We start from the raw sequence: 20,048 nt of genomic DNA on the forward strand, positions 1-20,048 counted from the left end.
GTGCTTTTGTTAGACAGACATTACTTACCCTGTTTTTTCAAATTAAAGTGTAGTCAATTTACAATATTGTGTTAGTTTCCAGTGTACAGCACACTGATTCAGCTATATATATAACTTTTTCAGATTATTTTCTGTTATAGTATATTACAAGATATTACTCTTGTTCCCTGTGCTATACAGTAGGACTTTGGTACTTATCTACTTTATCAGTCTCACTTAATCTTAAGAATAAAAACAGAATGAGCATTATTTAGGATTAATGCTTATCAGCAGTGAAAACAAATGCGATTGTCTTCTGTTTTAAAATTGTCTCATTTTAGGACCTCATGCTTCTATTTTAGATGAGACTCAACACTCTGGGCATAACATTCTTTGCATCAGACAAGAAAATTAGGTCACACAGAGTGATTGACCAGTGGTTGGAAAGCCCCTTCCTTTAGAGTCAGAGCTCTACTTCTGCTGCCTTCAGGGTAGTGATAAAAACCCTTAAGGGTAAGATTTCAGAGCCTATAGACTTCAGAACAGCTCAGCTTACCTGGCATAAAAGTTGAATGACCCACCTACTGAACCCAGTTACATGCAGCCCGTGAACAACCCTTCACAAACCCGTTGTGTGACTTCAGCTTGGCCCTGGTTGCCTGAGAACCATGAATGTCTGCGGTGAATGAAGAGCCAGGAGACTAACCCACACCATTTCCCATGTACTCAGGTGTCAACTCAAGCTTACTCATGCAGTTGTGAATCTGGAAGTAAACAGAGCCAGCTCTTTGTGGGTTTCCTTCTTAATAGAGCATAGGATTTTGTGCTAAGAACAATGAGGACCAGAAGATGCTTCCCATAGGCCAAATATCCAGACCAAGTGTTGCTGTTGATCGTTTTCATTTGGACTGAGAGCTTCAGGGCATGGGGTGGAGAGGAGATGCCTTTCTTGCCCTCAGCTTACACCCTGAATACTGAGCTCTCTACTGAGCTTTAAAGGAAACTTCAGCAACAAGAATTCATCTGGGCCATTTTCATAGATGGCACAGTAGCTCACTCAGTAAAGAATCTGCCTGCAGTGCAGGAGGCCTGGGTTCCAGCCCTGGGTCAGGAGGATCCCATGGAGAAGAAATGGCAACCCACTGCAGTATTCTTGCCTGGGAAGTCCCATGGGCAGAGGAGCCTGGTGGGCTCCAGTCCACAGGGTTGCAAGAGTCGGACACGGTTTAATGACTAAGCTACCACCACCACCATGTGTAAAATGACATACATGAAATGAGCGGGTCTAAATAAGTTTTTGCCTAAAAAAGGAAGACAAATTAGTTCCTTTTTATAAAAGTCCTTCCAAATAAACCCAACATTTCCTGTTTTATGAGGGAATGAGACTTTGGGACTCACAGCTAATTACTAGCTGTCTGTAATTAAGGAAAACTTGAGTTTTCTGTGTTATTGACACTGTTGGGAGGAACAATTTGGTCACTGAAATAAAAATTGAAGTCATTTTCTAATTTAAATCCAAGTTTTTCAACTTTAAGACGGAATCCTAAAATCTTAAATTTGAACCAAAATGGTTCTACCTCCAGATATTTAACAATTGTTTTTATCACTGTTGATATTTTTACAATTACTATATAGCATCCCCCCCAAAAAACAAATGCTTTCCACAGTCACTACAGAAGCACATATCAATTTCTTTCAAACATTTACAACTCAAAATTTAATGATTTTTCCACCTGTAGTATATTGGTCTTATTTCAATTTTCTAAGTGTTTAATTCTTCTCTTGCCTTGTCTGCTGCCTCAGGCATATTTGCTCATCTTCTTGTCTCCTTTTTTTTTTTTTTTTAAAGTATCCTGTAAGCCTTTCTGGGGCTTCCCTGGTGGCTCAGGAGTAAAGAATTGCCTGCAAGGCAGGAGACACAGGAGATGAGGGTTCAATCCCTGGATGGGGAAGATCCCCTGGAGGAGAGCATGGCAGCCCACTCCAGTATTCTTGGCAGGTAGATCCCATGGACAGAGGAGCCTGGCAGCGTACTGTCCATGCGGTTGCAAAGAGTTGGACACAACTGAAGTGACTGGGCACTCAAGCTTTACTGTCCTCAGATCTTGCCAATGGTTTCCCAGAAGCTTGACCACAGGCTCCAGATAGGATGTTGATCTCTTTGCTACCTTTTCTAACATAATTTTCTCGTCATCAATAAACATCCACCCATTTAGTTTCTACGTTACAATGTGTCGCCTACACTAGACACTAAAACCTATTTATCACATCTTAGTCATGCTAAAAACAGCTACTTATGTCTCTACTTGAACAGTTAGTTCTTGGATGTCTATGCCTGGGACAAGGAAACAGTGATAAATAAAACAGAAAAGCAAATATTCCAGATATATTTGACTTGAGAACCCATCATCTGCTCTCAGGCAGTCTTCTAATTGTATTTGCTTGGCCTGAGAGTGAAACAAGTATGTATTTAGCTCAGTCAGTAAAGACTCTGCCTGCAATGCAGGAGACCCAGGTTCAGTCCCTGGGTAGGGAGGATCCCCTGGAGAAGGAAATGGCAACCCACTCCAGTATTCTTGCCTGGAAAATCCCATGGACAGAGGAGCCTGGTGGGCTACAGTCCATGGGTCGCAAGAGTCAGACATGACTGAGCAACTCAACCACCAGCACCACCATTCCTCGGAGGAGCAGCTCCTCAGTAAGGCTTAGAGTCAGTACAAGAAGCAAGGTGTTACCAGTTCACCAGCTTAACTCACAGAGAAACCAGAGTGATCTAGGCTAGAAACCTAGCTTCTTTGTATTCCTTTGTTTCAGGCGAAACCAGTCTTATTGCCTCAAACGTTCCTTTTTAGGTGCTATTTCCCTACCTCCTTAATGGATTTATTTCTTTTATCAAGACCTTCTAAATTTTCCATAGCATTTGTGTAAGGACATTTGAGAACAGAGGGGAGGAAGAGACTCTTTCTCTTAGGGGTGTGCTCCGAAAAGCTCAGGAGGCGGGTCATCTTCTGTTGTTCTTCAGCCACTCAGTCGTGTCCCACTCTGTGCGACCCCATGGACTGCAGCACACCAGGCTTCCCTGTCCTTCACTATCCCCCAGAGTTTGCTCTAACTCATTTCTGTTGAATTGGTGATGCCATCCAACCATCTCATCCTCTGTTGCCCGCTTCTCCTCCTGCTCTCAATCTTTCCCAGCATCAAGAGCTTTTCCAGTGAGTCAGCTCTTCACATCAGAGAGCCAAAGGACTGGAGCTCCGGCTTCAGCATCAGTCCTTCCAATGAGTATTCAGGCTTCATTGGTTTGATCTCCTTGCAGTCCAAGGGACTCGGTCATCTTCTAACTGGCTCTGAAAGCATGAGTTGTATTTCAGCACGCGCAGTGTTCAGTTGCTTCAGTCGTGTCCGACTCTTTGTGACCCTGTGGACGTAGCCCACCATGTTCCTGTCCTTGGGATTCTCCAGGCAAGAATACTAGTGTGGGTTATTACCATGCCCTCCTCCAGGAATCAAACCTGCATCTCTTACGTCTCCTGGGTTGGCATGCAGGATCTTTACCACTACTGACATGTGTGGATCACACGTCCCTTTCTAATTTTCCCTTATCTTTGATACAAGATGGACTGGTGAGTTTGACCCAAGGCTCTAAATGACTCTTTTGCGTCGCTGCACAGGATTACAAATGGTGACTCTTCTTATCTGTTATGTTTCCTTAATTCCATCCAACCTCAAGCTGTGGCTTTACCACCACCACCCTGTTGGGCGGGTTTTTTTTTTTTTTCTTTCAGTTTAATGGCCAACTCCTTGATTTCTTTTTGCTTTGTTTCCTAATTTACCTGTTTCTTCATTTTATTCTTTACCATCGTAGTTACTTTTCCCAGCAAGATGTCATCTGTAGTTTTAATGAATATACTTCTTTATTCAAACACATTTATAGATAAAATTCAACCATTTTCCCTTATGATATTATTAGCATTCTTGTTAATTCTAAGGAGACACACCACTAGTATTAGTAGAGCTAACCTTCCTGCTTTTAACTTGAGGGGCTTTGACTAAAGGAGAGTGAGAGTAAGAATTGCCCTTTGTTTAACTCACTTTTAATATAACCCAATCCCTGTCTGTCCTATCAGTGGTCCAACAAATTGCTTACTGAACAAATAGTATGTGCGTGTCGTTCGAGTCCTGCTAATGATAAGCTGGATGCAGAAGTGAGAGAAATACAAAACAGATGGTGGCCAGATACACCCTTCTTCTCAAGGAGCAGTAGTTAATGGGAAAGTGTGCCTGTTCAGCATGGATTTCTAGAAGCAAAAGCTATCTTCAGCCTGTGAAAACGTTTATGATACTGTAATATATAGCATTTATTTTTCTCTTTCTGACTTAGACTTCACTCTGTATGACAGTCTCTGAAGCTATCCACGTTCTCCGCAAATAGCACAATTCCGTCCCTTTTTGTGGCTGAGTGATACCCCCTTGTGTATGTACCACGTCATCTCATTCTTTCGTCTCTTGGTGGGCATTTAGTTTGCTTCCATGTCCTGCCTATTGTAAATAGTGCTGCAGTGAACATTGGGATGCATGTATCTTTCTAAATTATAGTTTTTTCCAGGTATTTGCCCAGGAGTGGGATTGCTGGATCATTTGGGAAATTGGGATTGACATATATATGTATGGGGCTTCCCTGGTGGCTCAGAGGGTAAAGCGTCTGTCTGCAGTGCAAGAGACCTGGGTTCAATCCCTGGGTCAGGAGGATCCCCTGGAGAAGGAAATGGCAACCCACTCCAATTCTCTTCCCTGGAAAATCCCATGGACAGAGAAGCTTGGTAGACTACAGTCCATGGGATCGCAAAGAGTCAGATATGACTGAGCGACTTCACTTTATATATGTAAATGTATACTATATGTATACATACATACTACTATATACATATACATATATACTACTATGTATAAAATAGATGACTAACGAGAACCTACTGTGAAATAAATATTTTTAAAAAGAAAAGTGAGATGGTAGAAGTAAACCAGAGTCAAAGTTGGAGGAGTCAAAATTGGATTTGAGCGAGCCCAGTGACAGTGGAGAAAGCAAGAGAAGGGGCTGTTGGGTGGGGCGGGGGGAAGATGTGGGAGGCACACAGCCACCACACATTTATAAATCAGGGACAATAAAGCAGGAAAAAGAGTTCAGTGTTGAATGTCACAAGTACCAGGAGGATGTCTGATGCTTGGGTTGGGGCAGGTAACCTAGCACAGGAGATGTGCAGCCTGAGACTATGGAAGAGCCCATTAGACAACACGGATGGCAAAGCGGGAGGAAGAGAGAAAGGGAAGGAGAGCAGGCAAGGGCGAGGCAGAAAAAGGACCAGCAGAGAGGGCATTAGGCACTTAGCCCTACAGCTGTTCCTGGGTCCCTTGGAGAGCCTTTGATACCAGTGGGCTTTTTTTTGTTGTTGTTATATCTCATTGACAGCTATATAAAATAAAGCAGATTTATGCTAATGTTCATATCAGTTCAACTCAGTCACTCAGTCGTGTCCACCTCTTTGTGACCCCGTGGACTGCTGCACACCAGGCTTCCCTGTCCTTCACCATCTCCCAGAGCTTGCTCAAACTCATGTCCATCAAGTCAGTGATGCCATCCAACCATCTCATCCTCTGTTGTCCCCTTCTCCTCCTGCCCGCAATCTTTCCCAGCATCAGGGTCTTTTCCAATGAGTCAGCTCTTTGCATCAGGTGGCCAAAGTATTAGAGTTTCAGCTTCAGCATCAGTCCTTCCAATGAACACCCAGGACTGATCTCCTTTAGGATGGACTGGTTGGATCTCCTTGCAGTCCAAGGGACTCTCAGGAATCTTCTCCAACACCACAGTTCAAAAGCATCAATTCTTTGGCACTCAGCCTTCACAGTCCAACTCTCACATCCATACATGACTACTGGAAAAACCAAAACTTTGACTAGACAGACCTTTGTTGGCAAAGTAATGTCTCTACTTTTTAATGTGCTGTCTAGGTTGGTCATAGCTTTCTTCCAAGGAGCAAGCGTCTTTTAGTTTCATGGCTACAGTCACTATCTGCAGTGATTTTGGAGCCCAGAAAAATAGTCTTTCGCTGTTTCCACTGTTTCCCCATCTATTTGCCATGAAGTGATAGGACCAGATGCCATGATCTTAGTTTTCTGAATGTTGAGCTTTAAGCCAACTTTTTCACTCTCCTTTTTCACTTTCATCAAAAAGCTGTTTAGTTCCTCTTCGCTTTGTGCCATAAGGGTGATGTCATCTGCATATCCGAGGTTATTGATATTTCTCCCAGCAGTCTTGATTCCAGCTTGTGTTTCATCCAGCCCAGCGTTTCTCATGATGTACTGTGCATATAAGTTAAATAAGCAGGGTGACAACATACAGCCTTGTTGTACTCCTTTCCCAATTTGGAACCAGTCTGTTGTTCCATGTCCAGTTCTAACTGTTGCTTCTCGACCTGCATACAGATTTCTCAGGAGGCAGGTCAGGTGATCTGGTATTCCTGTCTCTTTAAGAATTTTCCAGTTTGTTGTGATCCACACAGTCAAAGGCTTTGACATAGTCAATAAAAGTAGATATTTTTCTGAAACTTTCTTTCTCGATGATCCAACAGATGTTCATATAAGTATGTTTAATACAAGGCAGATCTATATGTTCTGCTTACTGCTTTATAACTTTATGGTTGCTAAAGAAATTTTTATTGCTTAGAAAAGTTGAATATATTTTGTCATTCTGCATAGTCTCCTCGGTTATGAACTAATGCCTTAGCTAAGTACTCTGAGATTTTTTCTTTCCAAAGACTGTGTATTTCCCATTGGAGAAATCCTGATTCCCAGAATGATCTCTTAGAGTTTTTTCCCCCCAGTTTGGATGAACTTTGACATTTCAAACTTTTCAGTATCTACTAGTCACCTACCAGTTCCTGCAGGATCTTCTTACTTGGAAGAGATTTCAAATGTGAGCGTCTCCAGCATTGAGCAACCCAGTTTCAGATGTCTCTCCTTTCCTTCACTTACCTGGTATTATATCTGGACATCCACCGGTGGGTTACAGTAAGATGTTATAGACTTAGGTCAGAGAAGACCCAAAACTTCTTTGTAGGGTCATCCTTTGTAGGGTTTTTGTGTTTGTCCCAGTAAAAGAGAGATCTTTCACTAGGTCCTTTTTATTACATTTGCTTATTACATTTGAAATAAGGTTTTTTTCCTTGTGTGTTTCATATTCATTTTCTCTGATTTCTTATTCTTTTTGGACCCAGCTGGTAAGCCAAATCTTTTCCCATCCTTGAGAGTTCTGCACATGGTTGTGGCTTCTCCCTGACATCACTGGGATGATTCTCACTGACCAGACAGGCACTTCCCCAGGAATTTGTGGGGGAGACGCTGAGGAAAAGATGGTTCCAGAAAATTTCCTGCCCCAAACCTTACACAATTAGTCAGGGGAGTAGACACTTGGAACTTGTTGAACTGACAGACTTGAAATCGAGAAATCCACTGGCCGAAAAGTTGATGTCTATTCTATGTACACCTGTGGCCTGGCTCAAGACACCCAAATTGCAGGAGCCTTGAAAGTATTCCTGGCTTTTTGTTCTTGTCATCTGTTGGGCAACTGCCAGTAAGTGTCCCTTTTAAACTAAATTATGGGCTTCTCTGGTGTCTCAGACTGTAAAGAATCCACCTGCCATGCAGGAGACCCAGGTTCAGTCCCTGGGTTGGGAAGATCCCCTGGAGAAAGAAATGGCAACTCAATCCAGTATTCTTGCCTAGAGAATTCCATGGACAGAGGAGCCTGGCAATCTACAGCCCATGGGGGTCCCAAAGAGTTGGACACGACTGAGCGACTAATACTTTTACTTAAGCTAAATTGTAGCCGCTACTCTAGTCATGAACTCATCTATGAGACCCCATTTTATAAAAATGCAAGTCATGAGATTTGCCAGCCCCAGCCCTTAATTTAACCCAGGGGTCAGGTATTTTCCTGTTTCTCCCTGTTTATCTATAAAAGAAAGGAAAATTTGCCAACCTTGTGCTCGGTTTCATTGGGTCCAAGTCAACTTCACATGCATCGAAATTATAGCATGGCCTGGCCTCCTAATTCATCCAGAGGTAGAAACCACTGCTGTGGATTTGTTTATTTCTTTCCACACTTATTCCTTCCAGTGATCTGCAAGGCCTCTTCCATGCCACAGAGGAGGCCAGGCAATCCGCAGAGCTCAGAGGAACAAAACTTGTATAGTTTCCTGTGCTTCTAGAGTTTTTCAAGAGATTCTGTTTGTCCTTGTTCCCTTGTCAACAAAGCTGTCCATTATTCATGGATTATAAACCAATCCTGTAAAGAGTAAATTAGGACAACTGGATATCATTTAGACCAGCAAGGGCACTAGGGATGGACAGGCAGGTCTGTACAGTCTCAGGATTTATTGCCATGTGGCAATCACCTCCATACTCACTAACTCACAAGACAAGCTTTCATTCTTGCTCACTAGACCATAGGTCGGTGGGGCGGCTATTTTGCACTTGGCTGTGTTGATGCCTCTGTGGTCAGCTGAATCCAAAGGAGACTCTGCTGGTCTTGGTGGGCTCACCAGGTTCTGTCAGGTGGCAGTAGGCTGGTCCAGATGGCTCTATGGACCGCTGAGCTCTGTTCCACATCGCCTCTCATCCTCCTCCACCAGCCTGAGCTTGCTTAAACAGCTGTGCCAGTACCTCCAGTGATGGATAGAGACACACAGGGTCTCTTGGGCCAAGAATCAGATGCGGCTCAACTTCACTGCCACTGCCCACTCATGCCCAGGACAAGTCACAGGCCAGCCCAGGTTCCAGGAGTAGGGAAACTGACTCCAGCTTTTGACAGGAGGAACTACAAAATCACATGCAGGGTAGGGACGTAAGGAGGAGAGGAGATTTGAGGACACTAGCCATCAGCCTACTCCACTCACTTCTTGGTGGGATTATGGACTCATGCATTTATTCCATCCATAGATACTGAACACCTGCTATGTGGAAAATATTGGCCTACATCCTGGGATTTCAGACATAAGGCTTGTTCTCTAGGAAGAAGCAGAAATCATGCAATAAACTATTACGTTACCCACTCAATCAAGTCTTTTTTTATTGAGGTATTATGACTAAGCTAGAAAATAGTCCACCTGGACTGTGGGAGACCTGGGTTTGATCCTTGGGTTGGGAAGATCCCCTAGAGAAGGGAAAGGCTGCTCACTCCAGTATTCTGGCCTGGAGAATTCCATGGGCTGTATAGTCCACGGAGTCACAGAGTCGGACATAACTGAGTGACTTTCACCTCACTTCATTAGTTTCAATGTACAGAAAAGTGAATGCTGAACATATATATTGTTTTTCAGACTCTTTTCCAGTTTAGGTTATTATAAGATATTGAGTATAGTTCCCTATACTATAATATATATTATATGTTATCATTTGTATTATGTGCTATAATATGTAGCATATATATAATGTGTATAATTATGACCCCGATGCTGGGAAAGATTGAAGGCAAGAGGAGAAGGAGACAACAGAAGATGAGACGGTTGGGTGGCATCACCAACTCAATGGACATGAGTTTGAGCAGACTTTGGGGGATGGTGAAGGACAGGGAAGGCTGGTGTGCTGCAGTCCATAGGGTTGCAAAGAGTCGGACACAGCTTAACAACTGAACAACAGCAACAAGGGTTCCCAAATTTGCGTCTCAGAAATGCACATATTAACCTTTCCCTAAAATGGGAGGAAGGCTTTTTCGTCAACTCCCATCAGAAAATTTTAGGTAATCAGACTTGTTTTGATTAACACCAATATTTCGTGGCATTTTGCAACAAGCACTGGTTACTCTGGATGAACAAGTTTGAGAACCACTGATTCTGGCAGGGTCCACCACTCCAGTGGCCTGAGGTAGGAGGAGCTAGGGATTTGAATGACAGCCCCTCCTGTTTCCTGTTTCTGCAACTCAAATACCTGTAAATAGGTCAAGTCCATGTCCTTTTGCTGCAGCCAGGCCATGAAATCCATGTACATCTATTCAAAAGCCTCGCTTAATTTCTCTTTCTAATGTTCTACTTTTCATAAGGAGTATAGACTATTTCAGAACAGTGTTAGTAAGGCCGTTTATAAAAGTTGAAGGTTACTAAATGTCATGAAGGCAGCTAGCCTGGTAATTATAGACTCGATGCAAAGCACTTTAAACAAATTACCCCTAGCCTCCAGCTCCAGCCTGAAACAGCTCTGGGACACAGAGGGGAGGGTGAGGGGATATTAAGTGAAAAACAGCTGCTGGAATTGAACATTCCCAACTCCCAGGGTGGAAACTACCTTTGTAGTTATAATCAGACGTCTTCTACCACATAGGGGAGGAGTAAAAGGAAGGAAGAAAAACAGGAAGAAAATCTTCTTTCCGTGGCCTCCAGAATTTTCCTCTAGTAGCTAAAAGAGGACAGGAAGTAAAAAGAAGCAAAAGCATCCTCAGGCCCATTGGTCTCAAAGTACCCTGGCACCTGGGGAGCCCGGAGCTGCAGTCTGAACAAAATGAGGAGGCGGGGGACATCCTGGCAGAATCAGAGCTTTGGCTGAGCTCAGCACCCAGCAGTCCTACAGACCCTCTTCAACTTTCAATGTTTGCTCTTCATTGCTCTGTGTAAAGGCACTGTTTTTAACGTTTTAGTTCAAATATTCTAATAAATCTGTATACTTAGGTATGGGCTTCCCAGGCAGCTCAGATGGTAAAGAATCTGCCTGCCATGCAGGAGACCTGGGTTCGATCCCTGGGTCGGGAAGATGTCATGGGAGAAGGAAACAGCAACTCACTCCAGTATTCTTGCCTGGGAAATCCCACGGATACAGGAGCCTGGCGGTTGACAGACTATGGGGTCGCAAAAGAGTCAGACATGAATTAGCAACTAAACAGCAACAGTGGCAATACTTAGGTATATTCATAGAGGTAGAGAAACTGACTTATACTGACCCCTCAGGAGATCCAACCAGTCCATTCTGAAGGAGATCAGCCCTGGGATTTCTTTGGAAGGAATGATGCTAAAGCTGAAGCTCCAGTACTTTGGCCACCTCATGCGAAGAGTCGACTCATTGGAAAAGACTCTGATGCTGGGAGGGATTGGGGGCAGGAGGAGAAGGGGACGGCCGAGGATGAGATGGCTGGATGGCATCACGGACTCGATGGACGTGAGTCTGAGTGAACTCCGGCAGATGGTGATGGACAGGGAGGCCTGGCGTGCTGCGATTCATGGGGTCGCAAAGAGTCGGGCACGACTGAGCGACTGAACTGAACTGGACTGGACTATACACTCAGCCCACGTGAGCCAACGGCACGCCCTGCTCGCAGCTTCTCAAACTCACACAGCCTTTCTTTTCTGGCTGCCATCCTAGAGTCTCACGGGGAAAGGATTCTCTCTAGAAGCCGCCTGTATGAGTTTGCTAGGTCTATCCTAGCAAAGCACCACCAAAGGCAGAAGTGCGTAGTCTCACAGTCCGGAGGCTGGAAGATCGAGGCGGTGGTGGTGAGGTTGGCTCCTTTGAAGGCCATGACCGAGAACCTGTCCCAGGCCCCTGTCCAGCTTCCGGGGTTCTGTGATATGTAGTGTCCTTTGGCTTGAGGAGGCATCCCCCGATCCTCCCTTGATGACCTCGTGAGGCTGTCCTGCTGCACATTTCTCTAGGGCTCCAAATTCCCCGTTTAGAAGGGTATCAGCTGCCTTGGCTTGGAAGCCCACTGTCCTCCAGTGTCACCCTGCACCTGTGTGCTTGGTCGCTCAGTCACGTCCAGCTCTTCAGTCCCATGGACTGTATCCCACGAGGCTCCTCTGTCCATGGGATTTTCCAGGCCAGAATACTGGAGTGGGTTGCCATTTCCTCTTCCAGGGGATCTTCCCCACCCAGGGATTGAACCGAGTCTCCTGCATAAAGGCGAATTCTTTACCATCTGAGCCACCAGGGAAGCCCCAGGGTCCCCCGACCTTCACTAATTATACCTGCAATGATCCTGATCCCAAATAAGGTCACCTTCTGAGGTCCTAAGGGCTAGGAGTCAACAAATGAATTGTGAGGGGACAGAGGTCAGCCCACACATCCCCCTCTGAATCTCAGCCTTTGTCCAGTCAGGTCTGCCCAGCTGGCATTTATATCAGCTCTAACCTTTGCCAGGGAACCTTAGTTCTGAGCTATTCATAGCCAGCCCTGGGCTCCTGGACTTGGCATGCTCTGTTTGCCCAGCGTGGCTGCCTTTCCCATTGGCAGCTGCCTCTGCCAGGAGGGGCAAGGGGGCAGGATCAGGACATCTCTCTGGGGATCTCCACACAATGAACTTGACCGACAGTAAAAAGCATGTACAGATCAACAGCGGCCATGATTTCCAAGTCTCAGCGCTCACAGTAAGCTGTGTGTGTGGCTCAGTAACATCTGCATCCCAGCTTCGGGTTTCAGCGGCTCATCTCAGATCTGAATGCACTTCTCACCTTGCTGCAAAGTGGGGCTGGAGGACTCCCTCCCTGCCTCAAAGGGTTAGGTCACCTTCTGATCCAAGCAGGACATCACAGCTGCCCCCCTGGTCCCTGGCCATAACTAAGCCCTCTTCTCCCTTCTTTGCTCTTTCTGCCAAGTGCCAGCCTCCCTCCTGGGTTTCCCTTCCTGTTGCCTCAGTGGCTCTGCTGGCCTCACCAGCTCCACACCTGACACCTGGGCTCACCTGGCGGTTTGCATTTTGATTTCCACCTCTGCTCCTCCTGGGAGGATTCAGATCTCCCCTCCTGCATTTGCCTCCCTCACCAGCCCTGTTTTCTGTCTGACTCAGTCATCTATTCCCCTGCCTCTTGAAATCACTTACTCATACGTCACTCCCACTGGGATTCCCATTTGTGCATTTAAATATCTTTGTTTTCATCCTGAAGAGCATGCTTAATTCAACGTTCTCATAATTCCAGGCACATCCCAACAAAAGATGGAGGATTGTTTCTTTTCACCAGTTAATATGGTAATAAACCCACAAAGAGTCAGAAACAGTTTAGCGACTGAACAACGACAATAACAAATGGTAATAAACCGTCCCCTACACTTTAAAATCGAGGAAGGGATTCTGATTATTTCACAAAAAAGTAAGAGGGACATTTGACCTCCTTTCTGATTTCAAAGCAGCTTCTGCACTTCTCAAGTACATAAATATTCATATTAATGAAAGAGTGAACACAGCAGGAACACTACTATTAGAGCACTATGTAAAACCCTATGAAAACACAAAGATTATTGTTTTCCTGCATGGTCTAAACTTTGTGTCAATGAGGTAGGAAATAGTCAATATTTTATTTAACCTTTACTAAAATGTCAGGGGGCTTCCCTGGTGGCTCAGACGGTAGAGAATCTGCCTGTGATGCACGAGACCCAGGTTCAGTCCCTGGGTTGGGAGGAGCCCCTGGAGAAGGGAATGGCAACCCACTCCAGCATTCTTCTGCTTTCTAGGTGGCTCAGATGGTAAAGAATCTGCCTACAATGTGGGAGACCCAGGTTCAATCCCTGGGTTGGGAAGAGCCCCTGGGGAAGGGAATGGCTACCCAGTGAGCATTCTTGCCTGGAGAATCCCATGGACAGAAAAGCCTGGAGACCCGCAGTCCATGGGGTCACAAAGAGTCGTAGACAAATAACATACACACAAACACACACACACACACACACACACACACAGCAATGTCAGAGTGCTTAGTTCATACATTATGGATTGTTTCTCTTTCTACCTTTCTCACCCTTTGGCACATACACATTCATTCAGCCTTTGTTGGTTAAAGCCCATTATCTTCTAGTCACACACTGGTCCCAAATCCTCACATTGGAGGGACTTGGAAAGCACAGAGACAGCACTTTTCCACTGGGCAAACTATACCCACAGTTTCCATCCCCCACAATTTTTGCCTTCCTTGGAAAAATGAAACAAAAGGAATTACAAACAGTGACTAGCTACCTTTAAATTTCTACTAAAAAGCCACGTTTTGTTGAATCCCTGTGTTGTACACCTGGAACTAGCATAATATTGTAGATCCATTAAACTTATTAAAGGAAAAAGAAAAGGCATATTAACACATAGGAATTTTCTCTTAGTAAATAATTAAGAATACCAACAGACATGGAGGGCTTCCCTGGTGGCTTAGTGGTAAAGAATCCCCCTGCCAGTGCAGGAGATGCAGGTTTGATCCCTGGAGAAGGAAATGGCGACCCACTCCAGTATTCTTGCCTGGGAAATTCCATGAACAGAGGAGCTTGGTGGGCTACAGTCCATGGGGTGGCAAAACAGTCAGACACGACTTAGCAACTAAACAACAACTACATGGGCATTGAGCTTTCAAACTAGCCATCAAGCATTCTTTGATAATATCAAAAGAATGGAAACAACCTAAATATGTAATACTTGGAGATTGAGCAAGTGATACTCAATAAACCGGCAAAAAGGAATTCAGTACAACCAATCAAATATAGAAGCATGTTAGGGAAAGATGTTTGTGGGTCATGAAAGAGTATGTAGGTAGTATGATGCCATTTTTATGTTAAAACACCCACACACTCCACCACAAAACACCCATAAAACAACTGGATGATTAGCACCCGGAGTGTCGACTGTGACCCCTTCTGGGCAGAAAGATGGATGAGATTGTAGATGATTTTCATCCTTTTGCTTATCTAGATTTTTCTACCAAATATATATACATATAATCTTTAAAATTGTTTTTAAACTTTTGAGATAAAAAAGCTTATGAGGATAACTTTTTCTAAATATTGCCGTGCATTTTTTTTGCAGCATATAGTGACTTAGGCTACTATATCATCAATAAATTGCACCATGTGGATGAGTCGGTGGGGAACAAAACAAGAAGGGCCTTCCTGTATCTCGCTGCCTTCCCTTTTATGGATGCAATGGTGAGTATGGAAGATCGTTGGCATTTTTTTTTTAATTATGGTAAAAAAAAAATACATGACCTAAAACTTACCATTTTAACCATTTTTATGTGTGCAGTTCAATGGCGTGTAGTATAGTCACATTGTTGTGAATCTTCAGAACTCTTTTCATCCTGGGATACCGACTCTATTCCTGTTAAATACTAACTCCCCATCCACCCCTCCCCCAGCCTCGGCAACCCGGAAATGGAAATGGGTCCACTTACTCCCTACAATGGATCCACTTACTCCTTGGCAGGAAAGTTATGACCAGCCTAGACAGCATGTTAGAAAGCAGAGACATTACTTTGCCAACAAAGGTCTGTCTTGTCAAGGCTATGGTTTTTCCAGTAGTCATGTATGGATGTGAGAGTTGGACTATAAAGAAAGCTGAGTGCCGAAGAATTGATGCTTTTGAACTATGGTGTTGGAAAAGACTCTTGAGAGTCCTTTGGACTGCAAGGAGAGCCAACCAGTCTATCCTAAAGGAGATCAATCCTGAGCGTTCATTAGAAGGACTGATGTTGAAGCTGAAACTCCAATACTTTGGCCACCTGATGCAAAGAGCTAACTTGTTGGAAAAGACCCTGATGCTGGAAAAGATTGAGGGCAGGAGGAGAAGGGGACAACAGAGGATGAGATGGTTGCTTGGCATCACTGACTCAATGGACATGAGTTTGAGCAAACTCCGGGAGTTGGTGATGGACAGGGAGGCCTGGCGTGCTGCGGTCCATGGGGTCATGAAGAGTCAAACATGACTGAGCAACTGAACTGAACTGAACTCCCTACAAAATGACCTACACCTTTGAGGCTCTCTTCACTGCCCTCCACACTTTTCTCACTGGAGGAATGTTCATATAACGTGAAATTTCCCATCTGAACCATTGTTAAGTGCAGTTGAGTGGCTCTGGGGGCTTTCACATTGCTCTTCTCCCATCCCCACTGTCCACGCTCAGCTCTCTCCATCGTCCCCTCTGAACACTGACTCCCCACCCTCCCCCAGTCCCTGACACCCACCACTCTTACTTCTGTGTCTGGGAACTCAACTACTCGCGGTACCTCACGAATAGAATAATACAGTTCTTGTCTTTTGGTCACTCTTTGGCTTATTTCACTTCACGGAATATCTTCGAGGTTCATGCATGTTGTAGCCTGTGTCAGAATGTCCTTTTCTAAGGCTGAGTAATATTTCTTGTATGTATAAGCTGTATTTTGTTTATCCTTTCATCCATCCATGGGCATCTGGGTTATTTCCACATTTGTCTGCTATGAATACTGCCACTAGGAAGATGAGTGTACAAATATCCCTTTGAGTCCTTACTGTAATTCTTTTGAGTATATACCCATAAGAGGGATTGCTAAATCATATAATAATTCTGCTTTTAAGTTTTTGAGGCTCCATCATACTGATGGAGAAGCTGCACCATTTCACCTCTCCACCAGCTGTGCGGAAGGGTTCCGACTGACCACTCACTGACTTTTAACCAGTCCATCTTGTCAGTTTATTTTATGAGAATGGTCTGTATTTGCCACAAGTTCTGGTAGGAGGCAAGAGAGCTCCCTTGAAAATTTGATTCAAATATAAATTCTTTTCTGATATATTCAGGCTCAAGAGATCAGGATAGCTTTCAGATAAACTTACCACTTGTGTGGTATAAGCACCCAAAGCTTTTTACAATAAGACTCACTTGAATATACTGATAGGGCTTGATTACTTTAATAACCAGCTTTGCTAGAGTAGATAAGGATGACTCACTTCCATAGATTAAATTCTTTGTCCTGATACTGAAAAGTTCTCAAATAATGCTTTTTTCCTATTCATCTGTATTGTAGATATAAAAGAGACTTAGCAAAAATATATATATATGTAAATATATATATATATATATACATATATACATATACATATATCTCCAATAATGGCTAATGGTGGCAAATAAACCCTTTCTTTGGGATCCATTTTAAATTACCCTTGGGTGGAAGCTTTAAAATATGATCATTTGTATGGGGCTATTTCTAGTTTTTAACAATTTTTCATTATGAAAAATTTTAGACATACATGAAAGTAAACACAAATCATTAGCATGCAGCAAGGCATTTCTTATAAGAAGGCAGCCTTTGATTTTACAGTTGTATAGGTTTTGTTTTGCTTTGCTTAACCACCCCTCTCCTCCAGTTCTGTATACATTAGGTGTGTGAGGTGAGTGGACCTCTGTATCAAGGTTAAGGCAGCAGCCCCAAATCCTCGGAGGAAGGAGGCAAGGTACTAACAAAAATGCGCATGGTCCATCCTCTCAAATGTCATCAGAAGTCTTACTGTGCCCGCAGCTGGATTATGGGCACAGCCTCACTGAATCTGACGGCTTGCTAGTGGTGTGGGGGAGCCTTAGACACTAAACCCTCAGTTTGCATCGAAGGTTCTGATTTTCAGTCATCCTGACATCACTTTAGGCTAAGAATTTGGCCATTGGAACACTTGTGCCTGGATTTCCTTTTTCTTACTTATCACCAGGTGTGTTCACTCTGGTAGCGGACACATACCTTCCACCCCTATGCCCCCTGCCGCCAAAAGAAAAAGGCCAAGGATTTGGGGTGTGTGGAAGCAGAGTCCCCACAGGGCCCAGGCTGGACTGAGGTGGCACCACAGTGCCCTCCAAAGCAGTGAGAGAACTGAATGGGGTGACCGACCTTTTTCACAGCCTAAGAGAGTGAAAACCCAGCTTCCTAGGCAGAGTCTGAGATTCTAATGCCCTTCCTCCTATCTGCCCTGCGACTCTGCTAACACACAGAAGAACTACAATTATCAGGGGAAGCAAGACTAAAAGTGGCTCACAGGCTCGTTTGCCGCAGAAGTTCCCAAAACTCAAAACATTTGTGACCAGCACACTTTTCTTCCATGTTTTATCTACCAGCTCCTCCAAAAGACCAGTAGTAAGAGATTACTGATAAAGACCAAAATAATACATATCTTCTCTCCAAACACACACACACACATGAACACGTGCACACACACACACACACACACACACACACACACACACACACGCCCTACAGCTTGGCCCTGATGTATTAGTTGGAAAGAATATTTTTGAAGCTTATCATCCAGGTCACTTTCAGTCAAGAAAAACAGCTGACCATCCACAGTTTACAACTGTCATCTACACTTTGCGTTTCTTTTCATATTTGGCACCTTGGGACCTGTGAGCTGAGGAGGAAGTAGCAATAGAAGCAGTTACATAGTCTTGACACAGACCTAGGCTATTGCCTAGGTGTGCTTGTGTTTAGCTCACGTGAAAGGTTATTTCTGTGTCAGTTCAGGTTGACCTTTACTAGTTAGAAAGATGATACTGAAACAGATCCTACTTTGAACTTCAAACCTTCTCCAAACCTGCCATCCCCTGGGCTTTTCGTTGTCTGCGGCCTTTCTAGCACCTTCTAGCACCTTCCTCTTAATTCCCCTCAAAGGCACAAAGTGTCAGATCAGATCCTGTCCAAACTTAAAGAGAAGGAAGTGGTAGAGCTCTGATCAGTCAGTGGGAGCCTGTAAAGACTACAGTAACTCAGAACCAGTTTTGAACCCTCCTCATTGGAACCTGCTTCATAGACCAGAAAGCTGTGCTTTGTGACTCAAACTGGCCCCTGTTCCTGGTATTCACCCAGATTTCCTGCCAGGCCCATGAACCAGGACACTAGTCTTCAGATAACTGGTACCAAACAAATACTATGTGGTCACTGGTTCCGCTTAAAAACCTCACTTGGTCCTGGGTACCAGGTTAAGTTACAATCATTGTATCAATCAAAGATTCATTAAACTTGTGCTACTAAGATTGGGAGGTGGGTGGGTATAATGTCTATTTCAAGAACGCCCAGGAACTCATGAGAACCAGAAGTAACCTAATCCTAAATGTATCTCATGCCCAAATCTCTCCTTCCCGGCAGGCGTGGACCCATGCTGGCATTCTCTTAAAACACAAATACAGTTTCCTGGTCGGATGTGCCTCAATCTCAGACGTCATAGCTCAGGTAAGTGTGGTGTGTGTGTTACAGCTGCTCCTTTCAGGTGATGGGCAGAACTGGCCGACACCTCATTTACGTCCATCCACTCTGCAGTGCATCCCTACTTGATTCAAATCAAACATGGACTTTGATAAATGCTTGTTAAATGAGTGAGCAAATGAACCCTCCCGTGATTACAGTGTGTAGAATCTTGCGAAAAGGAGGGATTGGAGGAATTGAATCTCACTATCAGAGGTTTTGACCTTTATTGTTAAGGTTCTTGCATTCGAAATGACTCTAAAGCCACGGCTAGCATGTGGTCACAGGGTCACTGTGCACCTGATGGGGTAGACACACTGGCCTCTATGTGGCTGAGTCACTCCGGGCTAGGTTTAGAAGAGTGTGCCTAGAAAGTAGTCTTTAATTGTCATTGCCATCTGGGCAGTTCAGACATCTTGCCCCCAACTTAGAATCAGGAAATTGAGTCTGAGAACATTCTACTTCTGTACAGTTTCCCCAGGGTCTGGCACCAGCCCTGATTTCCATGCTCCATCATTTCTTCTTCCATCAAAGATACCATGACAGGTTTTCGCAGAAGATATTTAATTGCTATACTCTGTAAGTTAGACTTAGTTCCTACAGTTGGGGATTTGGAGAGTGATCTCTTTATGGAGAAGGAGGTGGACTGATTTCTAAACTTGCTTTCCAATTCTCAATTCTGTGCTAGGAACATGTCCACATGGTTCTTCCTGGTTTTTTCCTGCTGAGCATGCTAGTCTTTCAACCACCTTTTTGAAATAATCTACTGTTCAACTGTTAGTACCTCCCTAAAGGCCAAGAATTAAATTTCCAAATTAATTGCATTGACTCCATGGATCACTATTTAAAGTAATTTAAATTGCTTCCTGCTAACATTATGAGTGTGTGTCTGTGTGTGTGTGTGTATGAGTGTGTGTGCATTTTCTAGCACATGCCTGAATACCCCCTAACATCATTCTTTGATGTATCTTTGTTAATTTTCTTATTGAGTTATTGGAGATTTTTTGCTTGGTCTTACTTTTGATTCATCCTCTGAGGGATGATCTGAACTGCCTCGTTCACGCTAATCACTTACGGAAATTAAG

The 20,048-nt window shown here is 44.0% G+C and overlaps 1 protein-coding gene across 1 annotated transcript in view; it reads left to right on the plus strand.

Annotated features, from left to right (window-relative positions):
* The window catches only part of ANKH (ANKH inorganic pyrophosphate transport regulator), a 168,726-nt gene that overhangs the window by 96,374 nt on the left and 52,304 nt on the right, over positions 1 to 20,048 (plus strand). Inside the window, exons 3-4 of the mRNA XM_027980157.3 lie at positions 14,792 to 14,910; positions 18,868 to 18,951. Coding sequence (XP_027835958.1) covers positions 14,792 to 14,910; positions 18,868 to 18,951 — 203 coding nt within the window. The remainder of the gene's footprint in view (positions 1 to 14,791; positions 14,911 to 18,867; positions 18,952 to 20,048) is intronic.

The sequence above is a fragment of the Ovis aries genome, chromosome 16 (genome assembly GCF_016772045.2).
Source record: "Ovis aries strain OAR_USU_Benz2616 breed Rambouillet chromosome 16, ARS-UI_Ramb_v3.0, whole genome shotgun sequence".
NCBI lineage: Eukaryota > Metazoa > Chordata > Mammalia > Artiodactyla > Bovidae > Ovis > Ovis aries.